This window comes from Cricetulus griseus, chromosome 3 (assembly GCF_003668045.3).
Source record: "Cricetulus griseus strain 17A/GY chromosome 3, alternate assembly CriGri-PICRH-1.0, whole genome shotgun sequence".
Taxonomy (NCBI): Eukaryota; Metazoa; Chordata; class Mammalia; order Rodentia; family Cricetidae; genus Cricetulus; species Cricetulus griseus.
Window position 1 is genome coordinate 210,954,968 of NC_048596.1, and position 20,532 is coordinate 210,975,499.

The 20,532-nt window shown below is 37.9% G+C and overlaps 1 protein-coding gene across 3 annotated transcripts in view; it reads right to left on the reverse strand.

The window, feature by feature from the left end:
* Positions 1 to 270: 270 nt before the first annotated feature.
* Positions 271 to 20,532, reverse strand: part of LOC100772170 (putative ankyrin repeat domain-containing protein 19) — a 54,793-nt gene continuing 34,531 nt past the window's right edge. For 2 of the 3 annotated variants that reach the window (XM_027405374.2, XM_027405373.2), the window contains 4 exons: positions 18,446 to 18,494; positions 14,670 to 14,742; positions 3,499 to 3,572; positions 271 to 2,059 (listed from right to left, as the gene is read on the reverse strand). In XM_027405374.2, coding sequence (XP_027261175.1) covers positions 2,036 to 2,059; positions 3,499 to 3,572; positions 14,670 to 14,742; positions 18,446 to 18,494 — 220 coding nt within the window. In that variant the 3' untranslated portion in view covers positions 271 to 2,035. The remainder of the gene's footprint in view (positions 2,060 to 3,498; positions 3,573 to 14,669; positions 14,743 to 18,445; positions 18,495 to 20,532) is intronic. The other variant, XM_027405371.2, reaches the window with a different exon arrangement.

The following is a 20,532-nucleotide window of genomic DNA, read 5'->3' on the forward strand; positions in this document are numbered from 1 at the left end:
CTCTGTAGTTCTTCCTTAAACATCTGTTAGTTCTAAATATTTTAAATAGGCAAACTTTTTAAATCCACAAATGTTTGTGAAATTTTTGATAAGATTCTTTTGGTTTCCAGTATATAGCCATCAATACTTTATTCAACACTAATAGAGTAAATCAACCTGCTTTGTACCTAATGAATAAATTGTTCGTAGGAAGTCCTTTTGAATTATTCTGTAGAAATAATTTAATTATTGTTTAATACCACCAGCTATCAATGAAAACTACACACAAAGTAATTTGAGTTTTTTATTATTTTAATCTATATAAGCATTCCATGATTTATGTGGGGTTTTTTATTTTATAAAAACTAAGGCTGGGGGACTAAGGAAGTACAAGGACCACTCTGTAAATCCACAGCCAGTACTCTGACCAGGTCCAGAATTAATCTCTGCCACTAGACAACACTAACATTGAAAGAGTTCTTTAAAATATTTCCTTCACCTTAGCATTGTCCCTAAGACACACATTCCCCAAGGCTTCTTTAAAGTAGACATTTTCTAATCAAAAATTTGTCTCTTCTCTTTGAACTGTTTCCAGTTTCCAACATCATATTTTCAGGAGTAGTCATAACTATGGGCTTCAATTTACAGTGACAGCATCTATTTGCACACACAATTGTCCTGGGCTCTGTTAATCACAACAGAATGCACATCTTTCTGAAAAGGATGAACTATTTGTGGCACTGCTTTAGTTTTCCCTTGTGTTTCGTTCACCATTGAGCATCCCTATGTTCATAGCTATTTCTGCCTTGATTGTTCTACAGCATAGTCAACACTTGATAAGATTTATTCTATTCCCTTTTGATAATATTTTCAAACTTGTGAGTGTACCACAAAGACAAAACAGGGACTGAAGAGTCAGGGGCTACTTAAACTTAATGGCTGTACATCATTTGAAGAACTATCCAAAAGCTAAAGAAGTGGAAGATGGCTCCCTATAGAAATTGCTATTTTATCAATAAACACTGTGAGGGAAAAGTTGAATTTTAGGTGTCTAGAAAACACTGCATATTCACAATTTTTAAAAAGCACATAAAAGAGACTTTGAAAATTAAAAGTCTAGTGACCTATAGAGAATACAAGAAAAGAGTCCATGCAGATCCATTTTAACAGCTTCATTAACAATGAACCTTACGCAGAATAACAATAATGGGAAGAAACTCTGTTCTGGTTAGCATTTCTTCAACTTGAAACAGGCTAGGGTCATCTGGGAAGAGAATGCCTACCAAGGAATTCCTTCCATCAGAGTTCATGGGTTGTTTTCTTGATTGTTGATTGATGTAAGTGGGCCCAGCCCACTGTGAGTGGTGCCACTCCTGGGCAGATGGTCCTGGATAGTATAGTAAAATCAGGCTGAGCAAGCCATGGAGGGGAAAACAGTAAGCAGGGCTCCTCTCTGGCCTCTGCTTCAGTTCCTGCCTCCAGGTTCCTGCTTTGGGATCCTGCCTTGAATTTCCTCCGTGATGAACTACAGCACAACTCTAAGCTAAAATACCACATTTCCTCATAGAGTTGCTTTTGCCATGGTGTTTTGACACAGCAATAGAAATCTAAGTCACAGAATTGTCAGAAATGTTATGACACAACCGATACTTTTGCAAATTTTGATAGTGTCATGCAATTGAAAAACAATTTATTAATGGTTTTTAGCAGGGTACTTAATATGCTTACTGTCCCATTTTGCCCAAGGCTGTATTAACCAGATTATAGATGTGAATACTTTTAAAACAAGCATTCTATGCTACCATCATGACAAAATGTTTGCATTATTTAACTTCTTCCAGCCACCAGAATTTTTTGTAATCTGTTTAATTCATTCTGAATTATTGATCAGTTAGGATACATGTAGTAGATAGCTGAATGCTCTTTACATTGTCTTGTTTTGAAATTTCTGTCAATATTACCGTCCATTTTACTTAAAATATAGCTACTACAAAATTCGAGTTAACATTTGTCCAGTGGTTGAACAGAAGAGTCTGAAGTGAGATGGCTTGAAGAGTTACACAGAGTGTATAGTCAAGTCCTGGGTACAATGTAAGATGACAAAACAGAATTATGCATTAGATATACAGGTAAGATACTTGCATGATTTATCCCATTTAATGCAATAATTCATTGTTATCTTTACTACACATATGACAAAATTTAAGACAAATAAAGTAAGTTAGCTTACCCAAAGTTAAAATATATCAAATGCTAAATAAAGCCTTTACACACAGTGAGGTTTCCTGTTAGCATCTCCTCCTGCTAGCCTTCTTGTGTCTCAAATGAATTTTATGATTAACATAGCTAGGTTCTATTAGACTCAGGTCAGGCCTCACTTAGTTAGACTCCTGCATTCTCTCTAGGGCTTGCAAGAGGTGCCTCATTTGGACTTCTATCGCATATTTGTCTATGATGTCACCTTTGCTACATTACAGAACCAAAGCGTCTCCATAAGAGCATCTTCACTAAGCCCTGCCTTTCTTTGTGAATGTTACTATTCTTACCAAATTGTGCCTAGTAGCTACTTAATCATTTTAAATGAACTGACTAAGTAAACAGAAAAATTGACTGAAACGTTATAAGAAGGGAAACAAAAAATGGGTTTGCAGTACAACTTTATTCATCTTCCTCAATGATTTAGGCAGTAGCACAGATTTCTTGCATTTATTATACTCCAAGATAGACTTTTGTAAAATTCAGGGTCTTCTTGAACTAGAACTTGCAACATTGCTAAAATTAAGAAATTTGGTAATGTGTTATGTCAGTCAGTTCTGGTCAACCTACAACCTATCAAAAATATGAAGAGACCTCCAAAAACATGCAATGTGTTGTGCCGGCACAGTGTTACAATGGAGAGGCTATGAAAAAAGGGGAGCGTGTTAGCTAGACCTTCCCTCTGACATGGAGAACCTTCTCAAGACAACCCCTAGCCCTTCGCAGGTGGGTCTGTCAGTAGTGAAACATTTTAGTGTTTGCCTCATGTTTTCCACATACTATCTTTTTAATGCCCAAAGATCTAATGTTCATCAAAAAGGTCAGGTCTAGCTTGCTTGAGGTGACCCAGCTGAAAAGTTAAAACTCTTGGTAACTTAAATTGTACAATATAGAAATTGATATTCTAATAATAACAGACATACTGTAGTCTATGTTCAATTACATTTACCTAATTATTAAATCCAATTATATTAATATGACACAACAGTGTGTTAATCAAACCAATATGCTTATTCTTAATTTGAAAAATTGTAGAATTTTAAGACTCTATAGATATAATACGGCAATATTTTTGTGAGGGTTCTTTTAGACACTGAAGAGACAAACCAGGTCAGAAATTGTTGCCTTAACAACTGGATAAAAGTGAGTAGTGCATTCTTAACTATCTAGCTGGCAGAATGCTTAGTTAGTGTCTTTTAGCCTATGCTAGATTCTTAAAGAAAAACAGTATTTTTGGCAATTTAATTTTAAATATTTACATACCTGCTGTGAGTTCTTTATAGTCTCATTGCAACTGATTTCCTTTTTCAGTGAGATCATTGCTGCTCCAGGTTCTGCTAATTACAAGAAACTATGAAAAACAACTACCTAAAAACAATTATCTCCAGTACCACCAATAGAACTAATTTTAAAATCAGAGATAACTTTCCCCAGTTAAGTAAAAGTCCCTTGAGAATAATTTTTATTTTTTCAGATAAACTTTTAATTATATAAAATATCACTATGTCACTTAGGCAGATCCTAAGTTACTATGTTTGAAATATGCAAACACCCAAAAGATTATTCATCCACCAAAAAAAAAAAAGGTGAACTTTCTGGAAATGCACTTTAAACCACATTTTAAAATACAAAGGGAAACAAAATCCATCCTGGAGTGGTGTGGACAGCCATGCATGTACATGCCACATCAAGACATTGACATCTTCAATCACTGATATCTACCATGTTATTGAGGCAGATTTTTTTCTACTGTACCTGGAGGTCACTGATTACCAGACTGACAGGTTCAGTAAGCCCTCAAAATCCTTCTGTCTCCACCCCTCAGTACTGGAATTATAGCACTCTTGTGTTAGTATTTGGCATGTGTTGCTATTTAAATATTTTTGTTCACTTGTTTTCATTTATTCGAAGATAATAAATAAGAGTAGGAAGGAGTGGGTTGCTTGCAGAGTGTGTGTTTATCATGTGAGGCATACTGCTTTTGAAACCAGCTCCAAAAAGGGAAATAATAAAGACTAAATAAAATGGAACAGGAGGAAAGACATTTATATGAGTGAATATGTTTGGTGAGCAAATTACTGCCCATTGTCTAATACTACGTCCTGCTTTCTTGTTACAGATCAGATACTAGACTGATTAACACTACTAGTTTAAATGGTACATAAAATGGTGTAGAATACACTTTAGACACAGAGTATGAATATACTTAATGCCCTACCAATTAAATTTAGTTTCCCTTTTTTATCTTATAATTTAAATAATTATTTTTGTTTTAATTATGCACACGTGTGTTTGTGACAGTGAATAATAAAGATGCCCACAAAGACCAAAGGCATCAGCTCGCATAAAGCTGGAATTGTAGGTGGTTGTGAGGCACCTGAGGTAGGAGCTGGAACCTGAATTCAGATCCTTTGCAAAAGAATAGCATGTACTTTTAACTGGTGAGTCATGTCTCCTCCCTTGGTTTTCCTAACAAAAACAAACAAACAAACAAACAACAACAAAAAAAAAATAATAGTACTTGCAATATCGAAAGGTAAATCAGAAGCTCTGGGCTCAAGCTCCTGGCTTGCATTCCATTACTTTATGTACAGATTTCGGGTGTGCATCAGGGACCTAGATCAGCATTGAGCATTTTAAACTTTGGGAAATCTCCTAAGTCTAGTAAATGTTATAGTTCTCTGCAGATAATGGGATTATAAACTGGAAAATTTAGAGTACTGAAAAATAAAAGTAGAAACATTTAAATTGGCATACTGTAGTATGTAAATTGAATCTTACATTTAAAAACATTTTTCTTGAATCTCATCAGTACCATCTGTGTGATTCTCAACCCACAGGACTGGCCCCAGTTACATATCCTATGCACTAGCCCAATCTTGTCAACCCATACTTGCTCTACCCTGCCCATGCCACATTAACCCCCAGGCTTTGTTTACATACAGCTCCCTGGAACTGGCCTGACTGCACCAAACAGGCTTAACCCAGGATGCACATTGGTTCCCAGATCCAGCCTAGTGGGTGATGAGAATTTTACCTGCTGGCACCATCCCCAACCTCGGAGGGTCTTGCATTGGCTACACAACCTATAAACTGGTCTAGCCTGGTGAGTATGCATTATCCCAGTCCACTCATGCCAGCCTCACAGCTCCAGGCACAGTTCAGGTCAGTCAGCTTGCAAACCAGCCCAAGCAGCCCCTATCTTTGTCCCATTCATGTGTTCTCTTGCTCACCACTAAAGTGGAATCACCCTATTTCTCAAATCCAAAATCAACACTGAGTATCTGAAGAACTGACCAACTAACTCATACCTGATTTGAAATCAACCAAGATTGGGCAATAAAAAAAAATTCTACTAGAATCTTACATTAGACACACAACAACTAAAATAAGTCCACATCCCCATGTCTCATCAGAAAAGCATAAGCAACATGAAAGACCAAAATGGTATAGTTCCTCCAAACTCACTAGTCCTACAAAAATGTTCTCCAATGAGAATTACCTAAATGAACCCCAGGACACAGAACTAAAAAAACAATCATAGACTTCATCAAATAATTCTAGGAGCATAAAGAAGACATGGACAACAGCTCAATAAAATTAGTGATAACAGCAAATAAACACCTGAATGATGCCAAAGAAAACAAAAACCACAAAAGCAATAATGAGGGTTGGAGAAATGGCTCAGAAGTTAAGAAGAGCACTGCTGCTCTCCAAAGGTCCTGAGTTTTATTCCCAGCAACCACATGTGGGTCACAACCATCTTGTGCCCTCTTCTGGCATGCAGGGATACTTTCAGGCAGAACACTGTATACATGATAAATAAATAATAAATCTTCCTTAAAAAATGAAATGAAGTTGACAACCCAAGATTTGAAAGCTTAATTCAATAAAAGATAGAAATATTGACAAGAACTCAAGCTGGAATGAAAATGTAATTGAAAAACTCAAGAACCCCTGAAAGACCCCCCTGATGTTCTCTCTGGAGCAGGCGGGAGGAGCAGTTGACTGAGGGCAGCGCGGCGGGGACTGAGCAGGGCAGGGCCAGGGTTCGGCCAGGGGCTGGAGAATGCAGCGCGGGCGGCGCCTGGAAGGGGAACTTGAGCTGGGAGAGCAGCGGTGCTGCTTGTCCAGGAGCTGCGAGCGGGGAGCCGCCTCCAAGGCCAAGGACATGGGGGCCTCGGAGCTGCCGGGGCCTCCCAAGCCTTCACCCCGGCAGGGCTCGCGCCCCCGGCCCGCCCCGCCTGGCACCGCGCCTCGGGGCTGGGGCCGAGCAACGAGCACCAGGTGGGCCGGCCCGAGGGCGAGAGCACCAGTTAGGCCGGCCCGGGGCCCCGCCCCCACACCCCCATCCTCCGTCCCAAGGTCAGCTATCCGGACGCGGAGGGAATTGAGTCTGTTGTACCAGACACCAGACCTTGAGAATATGCTGATCTGGAATGGCTCTGTGTCTCATTTGAACCATCCAATAGAAATGATTCTGTATTTCGCCTCATTTGAAAGACTCTGTGTTTCACCTCATTTGAATAACTCTATACTTCGCCTCATTTGAATAACCCTGTATAGCGCCTCATTTACATTGACCAATGGGAATAGCTCTGTACAATGCCTCATTAGAATTATCCAATAGAATCCCTGCTTCTAGCTTGCGCCTTTTTCCCTATATAAGGACCCCTTTCCCTTGGCTCGGTGCGCTTGGCCTCACAGAAGCTAAGTCTCCCCGGGTACCCGCGTCTCTAATAAAACCTCTTGCGGTTTTGCATCCAAGTCTGTGGTCTCGCTGAATCCTGGGTGCGGGTCTCCTTCTACGAAAGTACCTCTTCAGGGGTCTTTCACCCCATTAGAAAATTCAGGGGTGTGGGAAGCCTCACAAGTAGAATGGAATAAATAGAAGGCAGTAGACTATCCATATTTGAAGTACAGGAAGTAGACGACACAGCAGGAAATGCAAGGAGATTAAACATATGAAAAGAACATGAAGGAACTGTGGGAAACCGTAAACAGACAAAATCTTTTAATTATAGACATAGATGAAGAAGGTCAATAGCATAGAATATATCTTCAAAACCATGACAGAAGAAAGCTTCCCTAAATCAAGGGAAAACATACCCACACAGATACAAGAAGCACACAGAACACCAAGTAGGCAGAGGCAAAAGAGAAACTCCTTTATTATAGTTAAAATACTAAACATACGAAGAGTGTTGAAAACCGCAATAGAAAAACCACACATCACATAAAAAGGAAAACACACCAGAATAGCATTGAATTGCTCAATGGAAATTTTAAAAGTCAGAAGAACCCAGGGGCCAGGTGTTGGTAGTGCATGCCTTTAATCCCAGCACTCAGGAGGCAGAGGCAGGAGGATCTCTGTGAGTTTGGAGGCAAGCCTGGCCTACAGAGCTAGTTCTAGGACAGCCTCCAAAGCAACACAAAGAAACCCTGTCTCAAAAAAAAAAAAAAAAGGCCAGAAGAACCCAGAGTAAGGTAGTCTACATTGTAATCCAGACTCCTGTACCCAGCAAAATTACTTGTCAGGGCTGAAGGAGAAAGAAAAATTTTTCCATGACATAAACAAGCTAAAATCCATCAAACCAAGCATACACAGAATACCATAAGCAATACTTTTGAGTGAGTAGAGGAATAAACATTTCCAAGAAAGAGAATAAATGAAGCTATAATTGCTGAAACACAAAATAGTATTAAGAATGTACAGAGAGAGAGAGAGAGAGAGAGAGAGAGAGAGAGAGAGAGTACAATCAAGACACCCCTTTCAATAACTTTAAATATGGATGGCCTCAATTCCCCAAGTAAAAGACAAATATTAACTGGATGGATTAAGAAATGGAGTCTTGTCTGCAATAAATCCATCTTAGCATTGAAGACAGGCAGCACCTTAAAGTGAAAGGATAAAAACAGTATTGCAAGCAAATGGGATAGGGAAGAAAGCAGATGTCACTGTCCTAATATCTGGCAAAATAGACTAGACAGGGTTTCTCTGTGTAACATCTCTAGCTGTCCTGGAACTCGCTCTGTAGACCAGACTGGCCTTGAACTCACAGAGATCCACATGACTCTGCCTCCAGAGTGCATTAAAGGTGTGCACTACCACCATCTGGCTAGAAGGGCACTTCTTTTAATAAAGGGAACAATTAATGAGAAGACACTACAATCCTAAACATATCTGAACCAAAATCTGGTGCATCTAATTTCACAAAAAGCATACTACTAGAATCAAAGATATAGATAGACTCCAACTCAATAATTATAAATTTTAATGTTTCTCTAATAGATGGGTCACCTGGGAAATAAAGATATGATTCAAGATTAAATGACATCATACATCAAATAGAACAGATAACTAGAAACTATTTTACCCAAGTACAAAAGAATGTATATTCTACTCAGAAGACCATGAAAGTCTCTCTAAAATAGACCATATTCTGATAAATAAAACAAATCTTGACTAATACAGCACAACTGAAATAACTCCTGCATCCTACCTGAAACAGTGCTATAAAGCTTAAAATAACAAATAATAGCTAGTAATTTACAGAAAGGCATGGAAATTTAAAAACACATTACTGAATGATGAATAAGTCAAAGAAGAAATCAAGACAATTGTTTTTTTAAGTTCCTGGAACTAAATGAAACGGACAAAGCAACACCACCTCTGGGACACAATGAAAGCAGTCCTAAAAGAGAAATTAAAGCTCTGCACTCTTACATTAAAAAAACAAGAACGGCCATGAATAAGTGACTCAAGGGTGCAACTCAAGAATGTGGAAAAACAAGAAGAAATCAACCCCAAACACAGACCATGACAAGAAATGATAAAAATCAGAGTGAAAATTAATGATAGTAATGAAAAAAAGAACAGAGAATTATCCCAGATGGATCTAAGAGCTGACTCTTTGAAAAGATAAACAGTATCAAAAGACCCTTGATCCAATTAACTAGAAAGAAATGACCCAAATTAACAGAATCAGAGATCTCAACCAGCAAAGAAATTCACAGTGTAAAGGAAACTTTTAAAACCTGTACCTCATTAAGATAGAAAATCTAAAAGAAATGGACAGATTTCTAGATTCACCTAAGCCAAGAGATCAATACCCTAAACAGACCATAGCAAATGAGGAAATTAAAACATGTTAACCTTTTCATCAAAAGATCCCAGGATTCCTAGCAGAATTCTTCAAAGATCTACAACTAATAGTTCTTAGGTTATATTTTAACAATAGAAACTGAAAGTGCACTTCCAAACTTCTTCTATGAAGCCTGTATTACTTTATACCTACAGTCAAGTCAGAACACAAAACAAAAGAAAATTATGGGCCAACATCTCTGATGAACACATATGAAAAAAATCCTTGATAAAATACTTACAAACAGAATATAGTTGTATGTAAAATATATCACCCACCAAAATGAAGTTGGGTTTATCCCAGAGATTCAGGAATGGTTCAACATACAGAAGTCAATAGATGTAATAAAGTGTATAAATAGGCATAAAGGAAAAAAACACATGATCATGTCAATTGATGCCGGAAAAAAAAAAAAACAACCTTTGACAAAATCCAACATACCCACATAATAAAAGCCCTAGAAAGAATAGGACTGGGGAGAGCATACCTCACCATACTAAAGGAAGTATGACAAACCCCAGCCAACACCATTCTAAATAGAGAAAAAAAATGAAAGCAATCCCAGTGAAATGGGGATAAGATAGCACTGTCCACTATTCCCATCCCTTTCCAATACAGTGCTTGACGCACTAGCTGGAGCAGTAAAAGAGAAAAAAAAATAAAGCAATACAAGTAGGAAAAGAAAAAAAATCACATAATCTCTATTTGCAGATAAGAGATTGTAAAAATTCCACAAGAAAGTTTCTAGACACTACCAACAATGTCAGTAATGCGGCAAGATAAAACAAAAGAAATCAGTAGTCTTTCTAGACACAACAATAAACACTCTGAGAAAGAGGTGGACACCCACACTTCCATTTATAGCAGCCTCAAAAAATATATCTACGAGTAAACCTAACCAAAGAGGTGGGAACCACTACAATGAAATCTTTACATCTCTGAAGAAGAACGAGCTTAGGGAAGACACCAGAAAGACTTAGGGAAGACTCCTGTGCACAGGGTTTAGAAAAATGCTATTGTAAAACATCATTATGCAAAACAATTCACAGATTCAATGCAATCCCAACCAAAATCCCCACAACACTCTTCAAGGAAATATTTTAAAATATCCTAAAATCCACATGGAATCACAAAAAAATAAAAATGCAGATAGTCCAAGCAATGAGCAAAAAGAATAATACTGGAGGAATTACTGTTCCAGATTCCAAGGCATTACAGAGCTATAGTGATTAAAAACAACATGGTACTGACACAAAAGCAAACTAATGGAACAAAATAGAGGAGACAGGCATGAGTATTTGAAATTAAAAAGTACCCAGTGTTTCCAAATGATACCAAAAGTGCACACTGGAGAAAATATTGCTGGGAAAACTGGATATCCACATGTAGAATGGAAAAATTAGAAACATACCTATCCCCCTTCACAAAACCTAACCCCAAACGGGTCAAAGACCTCACTGAAACTGCTATAAGAAATACCCTCCAGGATATAGGTGTCGAAAATGAGTTTCTGAATAGGACTCCATTTGCCCAGGAATTAAGGCCAATGACTGACAAGTGGGACCTCATAGAACTAAAAAGTATTTGTACAGCGAAGCAAACAATCTATAGAATGAAGAAGCCACAGACTAGGAAAGAATCTTTGCCACCTGTGTGTCTGGCAAAGGATGAATATCAAGAATGTAAAAAGAACGTAAAAAAGTTAAAAACAAATGATCCAATTGAAAAATGGGTTATGGATCTGAATAAAGAATTCCCAAAGGAAAAAATAAAAATGACTGAGAAATATTTTTAAAGTATTTAAAATGCTTAGCAATTAGGAGAGTGTAAATTGAAACTGCTTTGAAATTTTACCTTACTTAAGTTAGAACAGCTAAGATTAATAAAACAATTGATGGGGGCTGGAGAAATGGCTCAGCTGTTAAGAATACCATCTGCTCTTCCAGAGGACCCAAGTTTGATTTCCATTACCGGTGTGGTCGCTCACAATCATTTGTAACTCCAATTCTAGGAATCGAACAACATCCTCAGACCTCTAGAGGCGTCAGGCAACATGTGACACATACACGCAGGCTAAATATCCATACACATAAAACAAACAGATAAATAACATTTTATTAATAAGTATTCCTTTGTTTTCTGACTACCATTACAACACATTACATTAGCAAGGAACAAGTTTTTTGAGCTGGTTTCAGAGGCAGTTACTTCTCAAAATGTTAAATAAAACACTGTACAATGTCATTAGTAAAGTGTTAAATTTCACACTGTGTACCACTTAGAGCTTCTGAACAAAATAAGGTAAAATGGTTACACTTTTTTATCTTTAAGGATATAAAAGTCTAAGTATTCAAATAATTTTATTATAGAACTAAACCCTAAAGGTGTCTACAGAATTGGCTCTTTAATTTTTTTCTCTTTAAATAGGCAGTCTAACAAGGGTTAGAAAAGACAAAACTGTTAAGTGTCTGACAAAGTAGAAAGGGTGAAAACACGAAGAAAGCCTGAATTTTGACACATATAATACAATGCCTCTGATGTCTTCATGAACAGTTTCCCAGCCACTTCCCTTCAAAACCTGGGACTGCTTCTTTGAAGCAGCTGCTGTGACTGTTACATTCTGATTGAGACTTACCATCACCATCTCTTTCTCAGGACACTGTTTCTGGGCAAACATCACTATCCTCACATAAGCAATTTTTAAAAAGAAAACAAGTGACAACAAATACTGGGAAGGATGTGTTGGAAGGGGAACCCCCATTCAGTGTGTGTGGGATTACAGACTGGCTCTGTCATTCTGAAAGTCAGTGTGGTGAATTCACAGGAAGCCAAGCACAGCTCTATCACGAGACCCAGCTATTCGCTCCTCACATATAGCCAAATCACTCAACAGCCTACACCACAGATAATTGCTTAGTTGTGTTCACTGCCATTCCATTCACGGGAGCCAGGGAATGGAAACTACTTAATTATCTTTCAACAGACAACGGATAATGAACTGTGGTAATTTTTCAGAATTCTGTTCAGCTATAAAGAAAAATGAAGTCATGAAATTTTCAGAAAAATAGGTGAAACCAAAAAATATTATGCTGAGTGAACTGATCTAGACTCAGAAAGATAAAAGCCAAATCTTTTTTTTTTATTATTCCTATCTTGGAATCTTTACATGTGAGTATATAGCATGGAGTAACTACAGGCACCAGGGAAGTAGAAGGGATTATGGCAAGGATGGATGTGGAGGAGGAGCACTGTGTGGGGGCTGGTAGTCACAACTCAAGGCACAAACTGAAACAGTTCCTTTGATAGAGGAAATGTGAAAAACTGGGGTGGGGGTATTACGGAAATGAGAAGGGAGACTGTATAGAGGTAGAACGGAAGAGAAAGAATAAATAATTCTATGGATGTTTTAAAAAGTCATAGGAAATCGTTATTTTATGTTTACTTAAAATTACATATAAGTACATATTTATACATACATACATACATACATACATACATACATACATACATACAAATATTTTAAATGAAGCTATACCATTTTGGTGATAATGCTCCCTCCAAGAGTCATAAATACCTAACAAAAAAACCTAGGACCAGGCATGAGAAATGTGCTTTGTGGTCGTTGGCTAGGGCTGTCCAAGAGATCCCCAAAATAATACAAGCTATTGCTCTTTCCCTTGCTTTCCTCCCATGATCTGAAGGTAAGTCACTTCTGCTGAATAGATCATATACTTTGGACACAAGACTTTGAGTACTCAAGCTGGGTCTGACCTGTCAGCTCAGCCTCCTCCCTGAAGAACAGAACAGCTCTCACAGGACCACAGGGTGCTATGCCAGCTGCCAAGGGAGAGAAGCAGGCAATAGTCCTACCCAGCTATGACTAGCATGGCAAGATATCCCCAAAGACGGAATAGTGGTACTTATATTTTGGAGCTAACCATTGGACTTAAGGCCTGCTAAATGGGAAAGAACGCATGCCTGGTACTGCAAACCTGGTCAACTATCCATGGTTGGTGAGGCCATGGGACCTCCAAAAGAACCCACTACTTTCCCTTCCCTAAATCAGTATAATTTCTAACTGTGTCTTAGTGGGAGTTTCTATTGCTTTGATAAAACACCATGAAGGCAACTTGAGAGGAAAGGGTTTATTACAACTCCCAGGTCACAGTTCATCACTGAGAGAAACTGGGGCAGGAACTCAAGGCACAAACTGAAACAGAGACCATGCAGAAGTGCTGCTTATTGCCTTGCTTCCTAGGGCTGTCTCAGCTGCTTTCTTCATCATCTAACTATGGCTAGCACAGACACTGTGGGCTGGGCCTTCCCCCATCAGTCATACAGCCATAAAATGCCACAGGCTTGTCTACAGATCTTATGGAGCATTTTCTCAATTGAAGTTTCTTCCTCTCTGATGACACTAGGTTGTGCCAAACTTGACAAAAACTAACCAAACACAAACCACCTTCTGAATACATATCCTTCTACCAACTAATAAGTGTGGCTCTCACTGCTTATCAAAGAGGCTTCTTTGAAGCTGTTGGAGACCATCACAGAAACCCACAACTGATCAAAATGCAGAGAACAACTGCCAATGGGATGCCCAGCACCATTTGATACTTGCACAATACCTAAGACTCAGGAACATCATGAAAGAGGAAGTGGAGAGATTGTAAAATCAGAGGACCAGGATGAGTGTACCCAAAATCTTAATATTGTTGCCTAAATGAGACTTGAACAATGGCAACACCAGTTGACATGCCAACATGGATGGGTGAAACCTCACAAAGCCTCCTCCTAGATAAAGAGCCATAGAGAGAGGGAGACTCAGGCTTCCCCAGAAATGATCCCCTAATTGGTTGTCCCATACCAAGTGGGCATCCTTTAGAACACATACATGTGAGCAACACTGAGTAGACTGGACAGTTTGTGTGTGTGTGTGTGTGTGTGTGTGTGTGTGTGTGTGTGTGTGTGTGTGTGTTGATAACAATTGAAGAAAAAAGTTATGAACATGACATGGGGTCAGGGGAGAGGCAGAGACAGCAGAGGAGTTGGAAAGAAAAGGGGGAAGGGGAATTGTATATATAGTACTCATATATAAAATTTTTCAAAGAATAAACTTTAAAATGTTTCCTCATGCCTGTAAATAACTTATTTTGAAATGTGAATGCTGACAATGACTTGCATCTTTTATGTCCAACCCTAATAACTAAGCCTAAAGCTAATGGGTGATGGGAAGAGTGTGTTTCCAATAGTGCTTTTTTCCAGGGTATTTTGTGTTTCAGAATTTACCTGGTTGGCATGTTTCTGTCTTCTTCACTCCTGCTTCATTGGTTGTAAGCGGGTCTTGCATTTCAATCATATTCTGAATGTATATTAAAATATTTTTATAAATATATTAATTATAATACTTTGTAATTAAAAATTACAGTTATTACCTTCCAGTGTGGACATTTCTTGGCCCTCACTAAAAAAGCAAAAGGTAATATGGCAATTCAAACCATACAATCAAGAAGAATTAGAATATAACAGAGTTCTCACATCTGACTTTCAAAATAACCACTTATGTTCTTGGACTTAATTTTACTAATATGAACAGCAATATTACAGAAATACATGTACATAAATTTGCATATAGATTTAGTAAACTGTTGTCCAGATTTCAAAAAATACTATACTGAAAAGATATCTCAGTGGGTAAAGAGTCTGCTGTATAAGTGTGAGGGCCTGTGTTTGAATCCCCACAGCCTGTATAAAAGCATATAAAAGCTTGCATGTCTGTCATCCCAACACTCCCACAGGGAGATTGGAAGTAAATGCAGTAGAAACCCTGGAAGCGGTAGGCTACCTGTCCTGCATGTACAGCAGCCAGAAACTAAAGAACTGGCCTGAAACAAGGAGGCAGGGATTCACATGTGAGGTTGTGAGGGTGCTGTGAGAAAATACTAGCCCAAGGCAACTTATAGAAAGCAGTGTTTATTTGGACTTTCTGTTCCAGATGAGCAACTATCATGGGAAAGCACGCTAGTGAGCAGCAGACAGTGGCTGGAGAAAAAGCTGAGGGTTTGCATCTTAAACTAAAAACATGAAGCAGAGAGAGCAAACTGGGACTGGCACATAGCTTTTCAACATCAAAGCCCACCCCCAGTGACATAGTTCCTCCGTAATCTATCCCCAACAGCACCACCAAGTGGAGACTAATTATTCAAATATCTGAGCCCATAGGAAATATTCTCATTCAAACCCCCACACCTCCCCAGCACATTTATACCCTCCTACATACACAGAAAGAGGGGGGGAGGGAGAGAGAGAGAGAGGAGGGGGGAGGGAGGACAGTGGTTAAAGTATTGTATTCCTACTGACTGTAGTGAAAGAAGCAAAATGTTTGTGAAAAAATGTTTGTCCATGAAGAAAAGTGTCATTTCCAATCAGAGAAGCAAATCATGGCCCTGAATAAATAAACATCAAAATTGACAATAAAGTATGACAGAATATATCATTAGTGGAAAATATCAAAGTCATTCATACAATTATACCATAAATAATTACGTACTTCAGTTTGTCCATAGTTTCAAAAGTACAGGAGTAAGGAGATGGCCTAGTAGGTAAAGTGCTTGTGTTTAGATTCACAGAACCAATGTAAAATGCCAGGTGTGGTAGTTTGCTTATGTAACCCTAACATCAGAGAAGGGTCAATCCCTGGAGCTCACTGGCCAGGTGAATTTGAATTTCAGTGTAAGGCCCTGTCTCAAACCTTAAGATAGCTTTTAAATGCATGTATTCATATCCACATAATGTGTGGCACCTGTACAAATACCCAAATGAAGACCCACAAACATACACACATCACAAATAGAAAGTATAAATGAGTCACGACAGTGCATAATTAATTTGTGTTTATATATTATTCCTGAATTGATCAGTCCGGATAAACTTGTAAAATAACAGTTTATAAAGTATTCTTTTTTCATAGGGCACTAGGACTATTGATATCCCTATTGTTTTTATCCTATGGTTTAGCTATTTTGGATTCATATTAATTTAATCATTTAAAAAGTTATGTGAACCAGAAATAATGTACAGTATTACTTTAATAGTAGAATGTAGTTGTTAAAATGGGGAGAGATATTAGATATTGATAATCCTGTTATACATCAAAATCAGTAGCTATTAAAACAAACCATTGTGAAATTAACCAAATGTATTTTTGAAAATTGTTTAATTGTTCAACAATTTCAATATGACTATGATGTGATTTGGTCAAATTTGTCAGCCACATCCCTACCACCATTTTTTTCCCTCCTAACATCATATATTTTTCAAAACTACTGTATCCTATATTTTATAGTGGTTTTTATTTCCAATATTGTATTGCTCTGCAAAATCATAATAAACTTTCAAGAAAATTCATGGGAGAAATCATCTCCTGGAAAAGTTAGCTGTCTTTACAAGTTCCTCATCAACTCCACAAAAAAAAAATTAGAGCTGATACATACTTTCAACCAAGTAACAGGACACACAATAATCAGAGTCTTTCCTATATACAAATGACAAGCATACCAACAAAGAAATCAGGGAAACAATTCCATTCACAATAGCCTCAAAATATGAAAATATCCTGGAATAAATCTAGTCAAGGAAGTGAAAAATGTGCACAATGAAAACTTTAAGACACTAAAAAGGAGAAAATGCTCATGGACTTACAAGGATAGATACTGCAAAAAAATATCTGCTCTAAAGAAATCTACAAATAAAATTGAAAACCACCTTTCATCAAAATCCCAGTACAATTCTTTGTGGAAATTGAAAATAAATTTAAATTTCAAGTTAAAACACAGAATCCAGAGAAAATCCCAGCATGGAGAGGGAGGTGTCCCATGCAGAGCTAAGGAGCTGTTGGTAACTGGTCATTTCTCAGAGAGGAAGTCCAGGTGGGTGACCTTGTTACAATGAAAGGCCACATAAAAGAGTACCTGGACAGCATCAACTGTACTTGATGAGATGAGGTGGGATTTTTTTGAGGGGGTTGGATGGTGAGTGAAGAGGAGGTGGATCTGAGTTGGGGGAGGAGGTAAATATGATCAAAATTACATTTTTCAAGATTCTCAAAGAACTAACAAAAAATGAGGGAACAAAAACTTTCTAAATAGAATGTAATTGATACCTTCCACTTGCTTAATCACTATATATTTACTTTTTTGATCTTTAGCCCCAAATAAATCTTCAGCAAATGCATGTGAAAGACTCTCAGATATATCCTGATAAAATTGATATCAATAATGAATAGCACAAGTTTTCCATTAGATATCTCAATTTGGTATTTTGGATGTAATTAAACTTAAAAGGGAGAATATGAAAATACATAACCATATTAAATTGAAATATTACATAAACATATATACATACATATATATTCTCTAGATTCAGACTATTTTGCTTTTCATGTGAGAACTGACTGAATACTAAACATTTAAGTAAAGAAGAAAACTATTCATAGATAAATGCTCATGTACACATTTCAACAAAGGAATTAGTTTTACAATGTGCAGTTCTGTATTTCACACCAAAACCAAGATGGGCTTTTTAAGTAAACATGTAAATCAAGTTAACACATCTTTTTTTGTTTTGTTTTGTTTCAAAACAGAGTTTCTCTGTGTAGCCCTAGCTATCGCAGAGCTCTATAGACCAGACTAGCCTTGAACTCAGAGATCTGCCTGCTTCTGCCCCCTATTCCCAAATTCTAGGACTAAAAATATGCACCACTACCTGGCAGTGCTTATATCTTAATCTACTGTAATGAACCATGAGAATTCCACATATTTCTATTGTGAAGAGATCAGCCCCAGCAATAAATGTAATTTTTAAGATAAAAAAGGCATATGGTTGGGTGGAGAAGTGAGAGCAGACAGGAGGAATTGGGGGAGTGGAATAAATATGATTAAAATGCATTGTATGAAATTCTCTAAGAACTAATTAAATGAGAGGGAAATAGTGAACATTATTAAATATTCCAAGTAAGAAATTAAGTTCATCCAGGAGTACTTTCCCCCAGGAACAACATTACAAACCTCAGTGGCTGTAGATGAGGTCGTTCCAGCATCAGCTTTGTTGGTAGGCCTTCAGAACAAAAAGTACACAAGGCATATGAGTACTGTTTTTTAAAACGTATTAAAAGATCAGCTCTTTGCAAGGTGAATTGTATATCTTTATTTCGTTATTCTAATTTGACCTGAGTGTTTAAGACATCTTTAGTTCATCGTTTCTGCCTCCATCTATCCCAATCTAAGAACTGCTCAAAGGTGTATTACTGACAAGCTCATATCATGCCAATATTTGGGCAGCCCCTGGAAATATTTAAATATTCCCTCCATGGAGGCTAAACTACAATTCCTGTCAATGGTTCATAGAAACAAAACAAATCTTGTAGCATAAAACATGTTAAAATGATGGGCTATTCTCTTTCCATCATCCACTCTTGGATTAAATGCAAAGCTTTTTAATTCAAGTGTGGTACTTTTTTTTCTTCCTTATGGAATATACCTATTTAAAAGACCCCATTACAAGGCTGGGAGACAGCTCAGTTGTTAAGAACATTTGCTGTTCTTTTGAAGGACTCCGATTTTGTTCTCAGCACCTGAAATTCCAGCTCTGCAGCTCTGCCACCAGCCCGAGGTGCCATCCACCAGTACTTGCACAAATGTGTACATACTCACATGTAGACATACATACATACATACATACATACATACATACATACATACATACATAAAAAAACATGAAATTTTTAAATTGTTTTTTTTTTTCTTTTTGCCTGAAAATAGCAGCAGGAGTCCCCTTAGGCATTTTAAAATGTTGAAAGATAAATTTTCAAAGTTCAAGAATGTGTTTAGAGTTGTTTCTGGAAATGTTTTTCACAGAGAGTTTAGAACATTAAAAATTATAGTAGTAGAACATAGGAGATACAAAGGGGAAGTGGGACTAACTGGAGCAAAAGGTTTAGTAGGGCTTGGGGATGAGCAGAGGGAGGGAGGGAAGAGTGATAACTGACACTAAGTACCTTTGGAAAGCCACATAGAAACCTACTCTTTGATTAGCTTCCAAGATATGTATACATACATTAAAGATTTATTTCTATTAGTTTTGGTGTGTATATGTATATATAGGCATGTGCACACAAGTACAGGGGCCAGCAGAGGGTGCCAGAGCTGGACTTACAGGCAATTGTGAGACACCTAACATGTATGTCAGGAATCAAACTGGTCCTCTGATACGTGCTCTTAACCACTGATCCATTCCTCCAGTATATACTTATAACTCTCTCTCTGTGTGTGTGTGTGTGTGCATCCATGCACGTGCACGCATGTGACTTTTTAATGTGTTACATTCAACAAAATATAGTGAACCTCCCAGAGGCTATAGGATATCAAACCAAAAGCCCAATGCCATATGTGAGATCCTCCCCTGGAGTTGTTAGTCAGGGGGATCCCAGGGATCCCCCCAAATAAAATACAGGCTATATCCATTAATCTTGGTTGCTCACCAGAGCATGATATAAGATTCCATTGTTGAAGACACCACATGCTGTGGTCCCAGGACATGAAGAAATCAAGCTGGTACTAACTAGGAAATTTTCTTCTTACTTACTAGCTTTCATAGTACTAGAAGGTGCTATGCATGCAGCTAGGGAAGAAAAGACACTAAAAGTTTTACCTAGCTGTGGGCTACAATAATAAACAGCCAGACAAGAGATGGCTGAGGGAGCAATAATGGCACAAATGCCGTGGGTAAACTACAGCTTTCTGGTTGTACTTAAGGCCCTCCTCACAGGAGAAAAATGCGTGCATAAACCCATCAGGTGATCCATGTCTGGGAAGCTCATAAGCTCTAGAGGAGAACCTGCCACTATTACTTTGCTGAGAACACACTGTATTAGACCGCCTTCTAAATATGTGTCTCTCTACCCGTGCCTTAGTGCAGTTCTTAACTCCCACCCGAAAAGTTTCATCTTGCAGAGGATAGTAGTTAATATGAGACTCACGGGTGGTCAAAATGTCTGTGGAATGCTCAGACCTAAATGTGGTGTCCACATCATAGTCCCTACCCCAGAGTCTAAGGGAATGAGGAGCAAGAGGATACAGAAAGACTGAGAGCCAGA